Below are 13,802 nucleotides of genomic sequence, written 5' to 3'. Positions count from 1 at the left end.
AGAACTGCGTATGGAGCACAGAGTCAAAGCTGCAGAGAGCATGGGGCAGCTCACATATAGAGGTACCGTGCCAAAAGGAGTTTATATGTCATTTCATTGTGGTTTAAAGCCACCCTCAGGGAAGTTCATTAGCCTAAAGCTGATATCCTACACCGTTATGACTATTAAAAACCATGGATATAGCTCCTAAGAACCAGATAGGAAGGAGAAAATCCTGCTCTCAATAAAGTCAGTAAGGGAATCCACAGGAATTTTAGTAAGACAAGGTTGAACCTGGGATACAGATGCATAGGGGCTAAATTTCACTTTGAGATTAATACTGTTTTAGAAAACTAAATAAAACTATCATTTTCTAACATGATTCATTACAACCGTCAGAAAGTTAACAGACCTTAAAACTTCCAAAACCTGAAGGCAAATAAAAAGGAACAAACCATGTATTTGTCTCATAACATGTATGTTTTTATGCTCACAGAGCTGACAACGCTGCCTTTTCCTAGCACATTAATGCAAGAGCTCTCCTTTGTGGAGTAGGAAAAATCAGATGCATAGAGATGATTGTCACAAGACGGATGCTTACCTACTAGCAAAGAAGGAACCAGCAGGCAGTAATTACCAAACCTTTTTCTTAGGGCTGCAGCAGGTTGACTCAAACAAACTTAAAGGTTTGGGCCACCCAAGAAAAGTATGTTAGGAAAACGTTCCTGTACCAAAGTAGCTCAGTGCAGATGGAACAGATGGGGAACTCGCCAGAAGCACACTTGGGAAAGGGGCTTACCTGGTGGTGGCTTATCCTCACCTGATGCTTTTCATGAGCTATAGTGGTTTTCACTACCACTGCTATGTTCTCACTGTCTCTCTGCATTTTGCCCATTATATAGAAACCCATAGTACCTCTATACTGCTCTAGCTACAGGAGCAGCATAAGTTAGGCTGCACAGTTTCACACTGATTTTGGCAAGATTCCTCCTGTGCCTGCTATACCTTCAGAAAAGGTATCCTCTATAGCTTGACCCTATCCCTGCAGCCCATTTTGTACAGATTAATGCTGACTTTAAGCACTGAAAATTAGGAGTCAGTAGAACTGCCAGACTCTGTATGGCTCCCTGCTTTGCTGATTTGCAATGGAATTATCCTGAGGATAGGATCTGCAGCACCCCACTTCAAATGGCTGTAGTGCCCCTGGGGGTATGATAGGGGTACTCTCACACCCAAGGGTTTGACCTTGAACATGGCCCAGTCACATTTCATTACAGGCAGCTGCTGGCAGATCAACAAACAGCAGCAAACCAAGGTTCCTCAGAATACCATTGTCATTTGCTGAACTACTTTGTGATAAGAATAGAAAGAGAAATAACACACAATAAACATTTTCTGCTGAAGAAAATGCTGATGGTAACAATACAATAGTCTTAATAACAGTGGGAGCACAGGAAACACATGGCCTTGGCAGATTTGCACATCTTCTGCTCAAATCCAGTTCTGAGACCAACCTGACATGGCCTTTGAGGAAAAGTAAATGAATATGCATCATGCTTCCTTGGGAAAAAAAAAAAAATGACCAACTTCATTACTTATGCAGAGGCTGCAACACACAGCAATGCTGCAGGCACTCACATAAGCAATCCAGTGCCATACACCAACTGAGTTTCAGCTGCTCAGCCAAGCAGTTGTGGTCTAATTCACTTGTCCACACGATGTCTTCACTACAATAGGTGTTTACAATAAAATTGTTATTTTTGCAAAATCAATTATGAATTTTTCCTCACATAAACCATCCACCCACCCCATGGTTTGCTTGCCCCTACTAGTACTTGCACAGCTGTTCCTTTTTGAAACATCTGACACCTGCAAACAGCCCATCTCCCCACACTTTACTCTTCCATGTCTGAAATTGTCCTGTTTAGACTTGCACATTTTATAGAAGTGCTAGGACGTAGTAGATGCAGCCTTAGGATACTTCAATGAAAGAGAAGGTTGTGTCCATATCCTCTGGAATGAAAAGGAGTCAGCATGCTGATTAAACACTGGTGTACAAAAGCATGATGACCTCTCAGAAAGAATCACATTCTGCAGTTAGGTTCTAGAACTGATAACTTTATTGTGCTAGATAGAACATTCTCTGTAATTCAGCTGGATATGAAATCTGTCTTTAGTGATGTTGATTTTCACCTGTTACATAGCTATGTTGCAGTGGTAAATGAGAGTTTCCCTACAAATAAAAATAAAATGTCAAATAGTTGTAAGAGAACTAATCACACAAATCTCTGTATAATTTTTACAGTTGACATGCCTTTCACACGTGAATACAAAATTCCTAGACTTACTATGTAACAATGCTACTGCTTGCATGTTTAAAAAGCACTCTGGAATTTTTAGAACAATAAACAAAACTTGACCCTTTTAGAACATTTTTAAACAGCAATTAACGCAGTATCATAAAACTTCTGACACCACTTTCATACATTACTGTAACTGATATGATAGGCATAGACAGTGTTTCATCAAGGTTTGTGACAAAGACAAAGCACACATATGGGGTTTATTACTATGGCACAGTTTGGCTCTCCTGCTTAGCCTTCTCCTGCAGCATGGTTTTTTTTCAGGAGTTTATACAGCAAACTATTCTCTCTGCTAACAAGTTACATTTAATAAAACCCTGGTAGTCTTGGTTTGAAGCACTAGGATGTATTACTGAATGGTACATGCCTTTTTGATGTAAGAAGTTATTCTATTGCAGGTGGACCAAATGCTGCAATAAATCCATAAGCCTACTTGAAGAACTCCCATGATTTATTCCTTACAACAGAAGTAAGGGTCCAGCTTCTCAAGGGACTGTCTTGTTTGTTACTTAAATAAAATCAATCCAGAAAAAGCACAAGATTTAAACTTAATAAGCGTTCTTCTTGAGCAACCTGAAGATAAGACAGATACACATACTGCACACAAATTCTGGATCAGTTGTTTTCTGGTAGTTCTGTGTTCCAACAAAAGCACCTGTATTATAGCAATTCACAGAGCAAGAGGTGAGATAGTGGAAGAGTTGCACTTGCTGTCTCTGTTGTATTGGTCTGCCTGGCCTGCTAGTTATGCCACAGTGCTTCCTTCCCTTCTACAGTCTCTGCAAATGCAATATCCCTGATGTTTAAAAATAAAGGCACCTCTGAAAAAAGTTACACTTAACTGTGAACAACCTAAACTAAATTGAACTGCATAAAAACAATTATATCAAGATAAAATTTATGTTTCCTTATCTACTATTGTTGAACTACTTTGTCAAGGAGGTTGCTTAGAATCTGAGACAGGAGAGGTCTAAGTCACTTCACAAGTATTATTCACTTCTCTTGAAGAGATAACCCAGGGTTCCCTACAAAGCAATTACCAAGCATTCAGTTGTTTTTCTTAAAGAAAACATAAATGCAAGTTAAAGGACACACCTTTATCACCTTTTCTGATCTGTGGTGGAAAGGAATATATCTAAGCACCCTCTAGAGCACAAACTGGAAGGTGCAATCTTTCATTTACCAAGTTCCTAAGAAAACATGATGCCTCATTTTCTAGTTACCATACTTGAGGTGAAATGGAAGCCAAAAAGGAATATTACTTCCTACAATGGTTTTGACATTCCCTGGATGTCACAACTGAAATCAGTTGCAAAACATCTGTTAAGTTACAATCAGCCACAGGGAGCAGGACAGAAGGAACCCAAAGGTGCCAATCTGGTAGCTCCAAAGACTCATTCATACATACCCTGAAGCAACCATCTTTGGCAAGGCCAGATAGCTCCACGAACCAGGATCTCCCTCTGCCTCCTGAAAGCCACTCAACTTTAAGCTATGGCAATGGCCACCATATCCTTAGAAGACCTTGTTACAGAACAACTGCAATTGGAAAACTTGTATCCAACCAACTCTCCAGCCACACCCCATGCAGGTGCCAGATAAGGTGCTCAAGATTTTAAAGACTGCTTTTTATTCATGTAAATTCTTCAGAACCTAACTACCTTGGTAATAAGGTGTCTCATCTCTGGGTAAATATCAGGCATTGACTTTGCTTCCACCATAGCTCTCAAGTTTAGGCTGCTTTGTCTCTACCTAATTTTCAGCACAGCTGCTACTGTGATCAATAACACTTCACCTTCTCTTTATAAGCCAATGAATGTACTAGTAAAAGAGATGGTCTAATACTTTCTACTTAAGCTCTCATCTCTACAACTTGCAAAATACTCCTTTAAAAGGCAGAGGAAATTATTTAAGACACCTGAAAAGCATAAATCTAACTAAACTTGAAATTTTGACTCTTAGTACTCATTCTTGTCTTTCTGAAGCCTCACCAAAAAAGCATACAAGTCTTTGCTTCCCCCCCATCCACCAAAAGTCACTCTGTTCTCCAGAATTCTGCAAATCTAAAGAGTTAAAAACTACCCAGGCACTCCCTAAAAAACTTGAAAGTTTCCAACTACAGGCCATTCCCCACTCAATTAAGAGGCTGTTTTGGTAAGGCAAAGATTTATTTATCAATGTTCATGAATTATGTCAGATAAGGTATTTACACAACAGTTGAAATTCACAGTATGTGCATTTCATACAAGTAACTAGGTGCAGCCTGTAGTAAGTTTTCCATGCAGCATCCAGATACTCCCACTGCCACATAATGCCAGTTAAAAATACCAACACCTGTAACACTTCCACAAGAGTGTCTATACCTGAGAAGGTGTAGTATATCCTTTTAAGAGGAAGTCTGCAATTAAAAGCCACATACATAAGCCTATTTAAAGGCTGTCATTCCAGTTGCAAATGGTTTGCTTCCTTTGAAGCAAGATCTGATCTATTCTCCCCTAAGCCAGATGATACTTGTGACAGCCCTTCCTCATCTCCACAGTTATGCTCTTCATTTTTTCGTCTGGATTCCTCCAGAGTCAGATTCTCCAGTGTCTCAAGATTCTCAGGTCCTTGACCAGTTAGCCTCTACAAAGAAACAGAGGACAGTGAACTTAATACTTTTTCTACTTAATAACCAGTGAAATAAGACTCTGCATACTGAATTAAGCAAGCTAATCATTTTCATTTGGAGGTTGTTGATATAATTAAAAACACTCGTCACTTACAAAAATCTTCATACAATTTCAACTCAAATTACTACCTCTAACTTGCAGACCACATTTGCTTTGTTGACTGTTAAGTTTTTCTTAGGTTCTTCAGTAGGATGGGTTACCTTAGGCAACTTAAAATATGGGAAGCTGCTTCCCAAGTTAAATATTTATTATAGTACCATATAGGTTTAATTGCAGAAAAAATTACTGTACAACCAATTAACTCCATAATTTTTAATCAGGGATAATGAAGCTACATTAAGACTAGATGAACTATAAGACTCAGCAGTTTGTAGCACTTCAAACTAAAAGTTCTTCACCCAACCTGATCTAAGGAAGATAAACTGGACTTTTACAGGCTGTTTTTGAAGCTCAGAAGTGAACTTAGCTGTTGAAGAACTGTACAGATGTTTCTAATTACATTAGTTCAAGTTTTCAAGTAATGTAATTTCAGCCCATAGGTTTATCACTAAAAAGCAGTACTCCCTGAATAGAAAAAAATTTTCAAGTGTAGCAAATAAGCAGTCTTTCAAGGCTGATCTAAATAACTGCATTAATTGCAAATTAATTTGACGAAGTTTACTTCTTGATTAATCAAGTTGCTTTCAATAATATTTCATTTTGTTTCCACCTCCCCAGTCTAGCCATCAGAGAATCAAAATATTTGCCTAGCTTTACATCCCAGTTGAGAGCTGCAACCCTGCAAAAATAAGCTAGCTGATAGCCATGGAACCTTGATGTTCAAGTTATCTATGTATTTATTACAGCTTCAGAGGCTGTTACAGAGAATCCATTCCTGATAGAGGAGCCATGGAATTAGTGACACAACTACCTATTCCCAAGGAATTCTCAGAGGGAACTCGAGATTTACACATTTAAGAACCTTACAGACTTTATGCATAGCCTTTTTTGGGCCATAAAACTGGCAATGCCTCAGTGAAACCTTGACTTTAAAGAACATAGTGTTCCTTTCTCCCTCTCACTGCTCTACTTGGTGTTCCTGTTTCAAGTTCAGTTCCTTAAAGGATACAGTACATACAGGCACTTCATTTAGCCAGCAGTCTCATACAACCTACTAAGTATATCTTATATATATATATATATATATAAGCATATTTAAGTCATCTCAAAAAAGTGAAGATGAACCCTTCCTTCCCTTGTCACCATCTCCAATATGCAAATGCTGTTAAAAGTAGATTGAATCCCCCCTTCAGAAAGCATCAATCTTAGTACTTTGCCATTACTCCTGTAGGTTCTAAAGTGGGAAAAACTCATCCCCTAGAAGGAGCTTTATGACTCTAGAATTAGAGCAATCCTGCAAGAAACAGGTCAGGCAGCATTTTAAAATGAAGAGTCACAAGAGCACACAAAACAGAAGTCATGATTCATTACAAAAACCTTTGCTGGTCTTTCACTTTTTCATTCTACAACATTAACTGAAAATTGCTTTAAGTACCTCAATCACACTGGTCATGTAATGCACATGTTCAGCAAGAGACATGAGTTCTTCATTTTCTTCTTTTAGGCGGGCAATTTCACCATCCTTCTGTTCGATTTCTTTGTGCAACTGGTTCAAATAACAAAATGTTAGAAGAGGAAGACAATAGCCAGTAGTGAAGTAGTTATCTTTCAGAAGCTACCTTTTCATTTTCTTGAAGCACTTCATACAGAGCCTTCCTCCTTTCTTCAGCCACTTCTTTCCAATACTGAGGTGAAGGACTTCCTGAAGTTATAGGCTACAGTAAGTCTGTGCTAAGACTGAAATTCTTGAGAACACCTGACAATATCTAACACACACAAGTATCCTATGAGCTGTGATACTAAGAACTCACTCCATATAGCATTTTCAGATCTTAGCTGTAAAACTACAACTAATTACATAACCTTACAGGAAATAGATGCTACACTGCATTAATGGCTATACAGACAGTGCCTTCACAAAGCTGCCTCAAGCATGGTAGCAGGCTCTGCAAGATTTGCAAATGTTGGTCTTACTGTGTACTTTGTGGGAGACAGAAGTCTTATTCCCAAGTTGCTGTCCATGCTGGGCATAATGGTTCTGAGAAACTGCACACACAGCACACTGTGCCAGAACAGGCCTTCATTTCAACTTAATTATTAGTCACTTGAAAGCTTATAGCCCAGCCAAGGTAACAAACTACAAGACTTCTTAATACTGCTGCACACAATGGTTCTTAGCTACTAGTTGCCATAAACTCAAATATTAGATATCTTAACTTTATTATACTACAGAGGATAAGTATTATCAATTCCTGCTAGGCATTACAAAAAGCCAAAAAGCTCTTATCTAAATGACAAAGAAATTGTTTCAATTGTACTCCAACAGCAGCATAGCACTTAAAGTGCAAGAAAACATTTCAGAAGTTACTACATACCTTTCATCATGAGATCTACATACCTTTCATCATGAGATCTACAGCTTGAATGACACCATCCTCATTTTCTTGCTCCTTGTCCACAGACACCTCAGCATTACAAGCCTTTGAGGCAAACTTGTTATTCCAGAGTTTCCTTTTGACTGAAGATTTCTTCTGTATAAAACACAGGCAGGTTTAGCTTCAGAGCAACATTTCAGCTTCTATGGAAATACAAACTTCTAAGTCTGCTCAATCATGACTGCAAATAAGTCTCTACAAGTCCTGCTTTCTTCACGTTATAGGTCTAGTTTACCAACATGCTCCTTGATATCGATAGATTTAACAAAACAAATGCCTCAGAAATTTTCCCAAAGTACTGGGAAGTTGCTAGTTTTTAATATAATTTATTACTAAAATAATAGAAAGCTTAAGCTGTGCCACACTAGTTAGCAGATTACACTTTTTCAGATATTTTTCAGCTAAAAGCTCAAAAGCATTTCACCATGGGTCAAAATAATTACACATCTACAGATTATCTTTTAGTTCATACCTCATTATATCTGCCAACCAGGCTACCTGCTGCTGAAGGCTGAATCATTTTAAGAGTCCGTCTTGGGGAAGCAGTGCATGTGGTATCTGTGAGGTATTTCTAAAAAGACAAATATGGTTCAGACAGTTGCCATTCCTCTTTATATAAACTGAAAATTAGGAATTACTCATGCTTCCATTATGATAACCCATGGGTATTCTTTTCAAGACAAAGATATGACACTCTGGTCTATGTTAATGTTTTTGTAAATAAGGGGATCTAGTTATTTGTAGCAGAGAGAGATCTTAATCTCATGAAGCAATGCTCAGTCCCTGCCTCTTAGAAAACACCCTTCATAACAGAACTTGAACAGGTCTTACAGCAGAAATATTCTGACTATATTTGAAGGTCAGTTACAGTGTTGAACTTCAGCTAAAACTCTGAAACTTGCATTTGAGAGCAGCAGCATTAGTCTTTTGGAGACAGAGAAAAAAGTGACTGCAGTTGCATGTTTAGGTGGTGAAGTTACACACATCACTTCAGGCAGTAACTGATTTTGTTACCCGAGAACACACCATCAAGTGGTGCTCACTTAAATAGCTGTGTTACTTTGATTATCCATTAAAATGGATCAAAAGTTTCCCTGCTTTGATCCAGACTATTGCTTTGTCTAAACCGTATGATTATCACCCCTCCTATCATGCATAAATACTTCTTTCCTGCATTAAGGTTTTCTGACTGGGTTGGTTACACTGCCACCATGGGATAGCAAACAATGGCAGACAACCAAGCAAGAATAGCCAGAACACAATGCCACACCAGCGTGAGAAAGTTACGATTCACACCGCACTTCGTATGACACAAGCTCGCCTTTCCCACGGTAGTTTCTGCCACCAATTATCCTACTGTTCAACTCAAGGACAAACATTAACTGCTGTGGGAACAAGAATCACACTGTGTGTCAGACACCACTCGCTGCTATTGAAGGTTAGTTAAGTACACTCTGCCAAGAAGTTATTGACCAATTCTGGAGTTAACCCATTGAAAGTGCAAAAAGCCACACCGAAGAATTTATACAGTAGAGACGCTACGGGACAAGACTGCTGTGTGTGTAAGTCAGACTTATCAATTGGCAATTTTCATTAATACCAGAGGTTTTCATTACAATCAATATGCCTCCTGGACTACTAGCCTCTATTACACATTGTATTTGTACAATTCTTATTAGGGCCTACGTTAAAAGGTTTACACAAGAATAGGTACAAACTTTAGTAACTTATCACTCAACCCTCAAAAACTTAAATCTTATAAGCATTTCCACCAATTCCAAGGTAACCACGATTCAGGAGGGTGACTTTAGAAACCAATCTGCCTGCTTGAATACTTCAGCTAAAGCATGCTCAAGTCAAGAGAGATTTAACTCTTTGTGAGTTCATCCCTATAAAGGACAGACTACAGAACCTACTCTACAACCCCTAACCAAACAGACAAATTCAGAAGGCAAAGGCACATAGCCAGTACCAAATAAACCCTGGAAAAATCACATGGAGAGACAGTAAGCTGAGTGTCAAAGTAAAAAGGACTTGCTGAGCAACAGGAAAAAAAGTAGTCATAAGCACATATGCCCAAGAAGGACAGCATGTTCCCAAGCCACACAAACGGCCAGGAGGCTACTCAAGCCAACTAAACATAAGTCAGGTAGAAGCACATTGCAACAGATTCCTTTGTATTTCTTCGGTGGATATAAAGCTTGCATCAGACAGCAGGTACTAGCTTCAAGGCCTTAAAGCCCATACCTGCAGAGATCCTGATGATTTTTCTGCAGGCAGTTTCTGTTTCATTTTGGAATGCATAGGATCAACTGCAAAACAACAAAAAGAGGTAAAAAAATAATATAACTTTCGGCTGCAGCCGAAGTTCGGGGGACACTAGTTACAGAACATTACAATTTCGGTTTATCAGCTTTTATGGCAGCATTAAGTACTCAGTCGTGGTGACGAGGCTCTTCTAGAGCCTCTCCTGGAGTTCCTCACCGAGATACGAGCTGGGAAGGCAGCGCCCCGCGTCGCCCTTACCGGCGCTGCCGCATGACCCTTCACGGACGGGCCTTCCCGCAGGGTTGGCGGGGGCAGGCCCAGCCGCACACCCAAAACGACCGGGAGTGGGGACATGGGGGACACACGAGACATCCCTGCCCCCCCGTCCCGTCCCGTCCCGCTCCCGCCAGCGGGGCGCGCACCACCCCTCCCTCCGCGCGCGCCGCCGCGGCCAATGGGAGCAGCCAGGCAGGAGCGCGCCAACACCCAAATGCGGCCGTGAAAGCCCGAGCGCCCGCTCCCCCCGCCCCCGCGGCTCAAGCAAGACGGAGAGCCCTGTCCCTCCCTCCCACTCGTCTCCCGATCCCGATCCCAGCGCCCACCACCGCCATTTCCCTCCCTCGCTCCGTCCATCCCGCTCACCGGCGGCCGCTCCCGCACAGACGCCCAAGCGCGCGCTCCCACCACCAGCACTCTTCGCGCGCCCGGCCCTCCCCTATAAGGAGCGCCGCGGTCACGTGAGCCGCCGGCCGCTTTCCGAGCCAATCACGGGCCACGCTCCCCCCCCGCTCCGCCGGCGGAGCCCCGCCCCGCGGGCCGTGGCGGGGGCTGAGGGCGGTGAGGGTTGTGAGGGGGAGCGCTGAGCAGTTCGTGGTCTTTTGGATTTTCGTTGGGTTGTTTTCTCTTTGTTTGTTTTTTTAATAAAGAAGTTGTACCAAAGCAAATTTAATCACCTCTCCGCTTTATTGTCATCACAATCTAAACACAGCACAATCTGCAAAACCGGGGAAGAAAATTTAAGAGTGTTAAGCCGCCATGCCTGATACACAGTAATAATTTTATACATGATACAGGCTACAGCTTTTATTAATTATGCCTGAAGTATGCCGTTAACTTTGTTAGAGGCCACTTGACACTAATGTTCCTGCAAGTATTTGCACATTTATCTTTTATTTATGTTAATAGTATCTTTTGCTAACTCCTGAGTAAACATTTGTAGAGTTAGGACTTTCCTTGTGATCAAGGTCTCGTAGAGCAGCTATCAACATTTTTCCCAAGCAATACGATGGAGCTATTAGAAATTAGGATAATTTCAGAGGGAAGTATTTATTTAGCATGCCACACTGTTAATCTTCTGTTTGGATTTAAACTGTATGGTACTTATCAAAATGTATTAAGCACGATGAAAGATGAAAAGCAGAACATAAAAAATTATGCATTAGGAAATCTTTAAACAAGAATAAGGAAATAAAGCTGATCTCTCTTTCATAAACTTGTGTAGTCTCCCATTGACCCATTTAAATTTGCATTGTCCACAATATCCTTTGGCAAGTACTTCTAGAGCTCAAATAACCAGTGTCTGAAGAACACCTTCCTTTTTTTTTTTTTTTCTCTTTGAACCTGATTCCTGTATTGGCTCTTAATGTCCCCTGTCCTTGGACTGGAAGAGACAACAAACAATCTGTCCTTATCTAGGCCACAATTACACAGTCTGCCCTCCAGTTCTCTCTCCCAGGTCTACTTACATATCCCTTACACGAAAGCTGTTCCATCTTCCTGCTCTTTTGTGAACTGTATGCCATTTGATTTGCCTTTTTAAACACTGCTGAACACTGGGCCGCACTCTTGTGGAAAAATCTGCCGTAACTCAGATCCTGTTCTTGAGTGATGGTCGGTTCAAAGTCATTTGATATGTGAAATTAAGATTCTTTTTCTTATGCTTTGATATATTCTTTGTTTATCTACATTGAATTTCATTGCTTTATTCATATGCTACCCAATTCCATAATGCCCTTCCGCAGTTTTCGTCAGGTTCGTTCCTACTATCTTGAATACAATAGTGTCATCAGCAAGCTGTCACCTCAGTTAGCTTTGTCTTCTATCAAGAAAATGAAAATAACACATACAGAATGTCTATCTAAATTAATATTTTTCTGCTACAGTACTAAAAAAAAGCTCAGGCTCCTAAGTTAGTTAAATTCTTGTGGATTCTGGAAGAAAATTTGAAATTTCCATATTTCAAAATACTAGCAGATATGCTAAACTCTAGTTAAATATATGCATAAAATCTTACAAGCATTAAATTTCCTTTCAGAAAAATCTGGATACAGGTAATGTGTACATAAACACAACATAAAAACATTCCTTTTTTAAATTTTATGTATTTTTATACAGAAATATAAAAATGCAATAAAACATCATATGAAACTTTTAAATTAGATGCAAGCATAGATTTATATGCACTGTGTGTATTTTATGGCTGCGATACAACTTTTCTAAATACTATGTTTTCAAGTGAAACTTTCTCAAATAATACCTTTTCAAGATTCGGATTTAATTCACAGAAAGTTTTCCAGTGGATTTACAGTTCAGAAATGGAATAACTGTTTTTAGAAATGTTGGTAATAGGAAAGGGCCAAGGTAATGGGATATGGTTCTGATGTGACAGTTCTGATTGTTTTTCCTTTTAATTTGTTCCTTGCTGGAGGCATACAGTCTGGAGGTTTATTACAAAGCTGTCACTCCTTCAATTTATCCATCTGAAGAACATGTCCTCTTATGAACCACTGTGTCTCTGAGTTCAGTTTCTTCAGTTCAAAAGGGTTGTAAAGAACCCTGTCACCATCTCAAAAAGAACACTGAGAGTTTATTATTAGCAGCCTATTATCTTAATTGTGAGAAACCAGTATAATTATATAAAAATCTCACAAAAAAAAAGTTACTTTATTGTAATAATTCCCATTTTGGTGGCCCAAGGTTAAATTTAAATAGGGATTAGGGCATTTTTACATGCAAAAATCTGTCAGCCCAATGCTAGCAGAATATATTTTTCTTGATTGAATGCAATATAATGCATTTCAGCTTGTTTGTTTCATAAAAAATAAAACTCTCTATCATGAATACTTATGACTATTTGCACTTCAAGTGAGCCTAAGCAAATACCCCGAGGTTTCCCACAGAGCTCAGCCAATTTGTTAGATTATTCATGGTAGCAGAGAATGTGTACTTTTTAAAGCTTTTATACTCCATTGCTACTGATAAATGTTATCAGTGCTTATAGCAAATGACAACTGGAAAAAAAGCCTTCTTGGATGACTTCACATGCCTGGGAACATAGGAATAGGTGGGAAGGCATTATCCGGTCTCCAGGTCCTGTCTTGCTTAGATGCCAGTGTGTGGAAACTTCCTAAGCATTGCACAGAGGGAGTCTGGACTTGGCTATTAGAATCAAGTGCTGGCAAAACTGTATTTCTTCTTGACAGTCACACTGTGACTTTTGCCAAGGCCTTTATTGTACTCTGCAGATAATGATCTCTCTCTGGGGTGCTTAAGGACTCTTTATTTCTACCTTCCACATTAAGGACAGCTAAACGACATCGGAACTTTTTTTGTGTGTGTATGTTAAATTATTACATAAATATCATGTAAGCAACGACTATAACTTTGAGATGCAGAAAACCACCATGGAGAGGGCCAGGAGAGCCAGTGCAGTGCTGAGCCTCTGACACACATGAACGTCTCTTCTCAGTCCTGCTCTGGGTTCAAGCCCTGCAACAAGGTCTGGGGAATGTCTGAAGATGGCTTTGGGCTCTCTGAATCAATAAAAAAGGCCTGTGGCTCTCACTGTCCCTCGCTGCTGTTTCTCTTGGCCCTTCTGTTCAATATTTATTTAAGGGATGAAAGGGCTCCCAGCCATCCACCGGGTGACAGTAGATGGCAGCGTGGCATCATGCTTCCCCTCCCTTAGCCTCTTGTTTCTGGGGTGT

The 13,802-nt window shown here is 40.0% G+C and overlaps 1 protein-coding gene across 3 annotated transcripts; it reads right to left on the bottom strand.

Moving 5' to 3' along the window:
• Nucleotides 1–2,076: 2,076 nt before the first annotated feature.
• Nucleotides 2,077–10,499, bottom strand: GMNN (geminin DNA replication inhibitor). Of its 3 annotated transcripts, XR_001920331.2 has the most exons (8): nucleotides 10,459–10,499; nucleotides 9,796–9,860; nucleotides 8,021–8,119; nucleotides 7,512–7,644; nucleotides 6,733–6,815; nucleotides 6,549–6,659; nucleotides 4,706–4,967; nucleotides 2,077–2,212 (listed from the first exon to the last, which is right to left on the bottom strand). XR_001920331.2 is itself a non-coding variant. In XM_018070153.2 (7 exons), exons 2-7 carry the CDS (start codon nucleotides 9,850–9,852, stop codon nucleotides 4,782–4,784), a joined length of 669 nt encoding a protein of 222 aa, XP_017925642.1. In that variant the 5' UTR covers nucleotides 9,853–9,860; nucleotides 10,459–10,499; the 3' UTR covers nucleotides 4,498–4,781. The 3 variants fall into 3 exon arrangements, 2 of the variants coding, with proteins under 2 accessions (XP_017925642.1, XP_017925643.1); XM_018070153.2 differs by lacking the exon at nucleotides 2,077–2,212 and having other exon boundaries at nucleotides 4,498–4,967; XM_018070154.2 differs by lacking the exon at nucleotides 2,077–2,212 and having other exon boundaries at nucleotides 4,498–4,967; nucleotides 7,512–7,641.
• Nucleotides 10,500–13,802: the final 3,303 nt, after the last annotated feature.

Source organism: Manacus vitellinus, unplaced genomic scaffold (assembly GCF_001715985.3).
Source record: "Manacus vitellinus isolate BGI_N305 unplaced genomic scaffold, ASM171598v3 scaffold_17_pilon, whole genome shotgun sequence".
NCBI lineage: Eukaryota > Metazoa > Chordata > Aves > Passeriformes > Pipridae > Manacus > Manacus vitellinus.
Note: the sequence above shows the minus strand (reverse complement) of the source record. Positions and strands in the feature narration are given on the sequence as shown.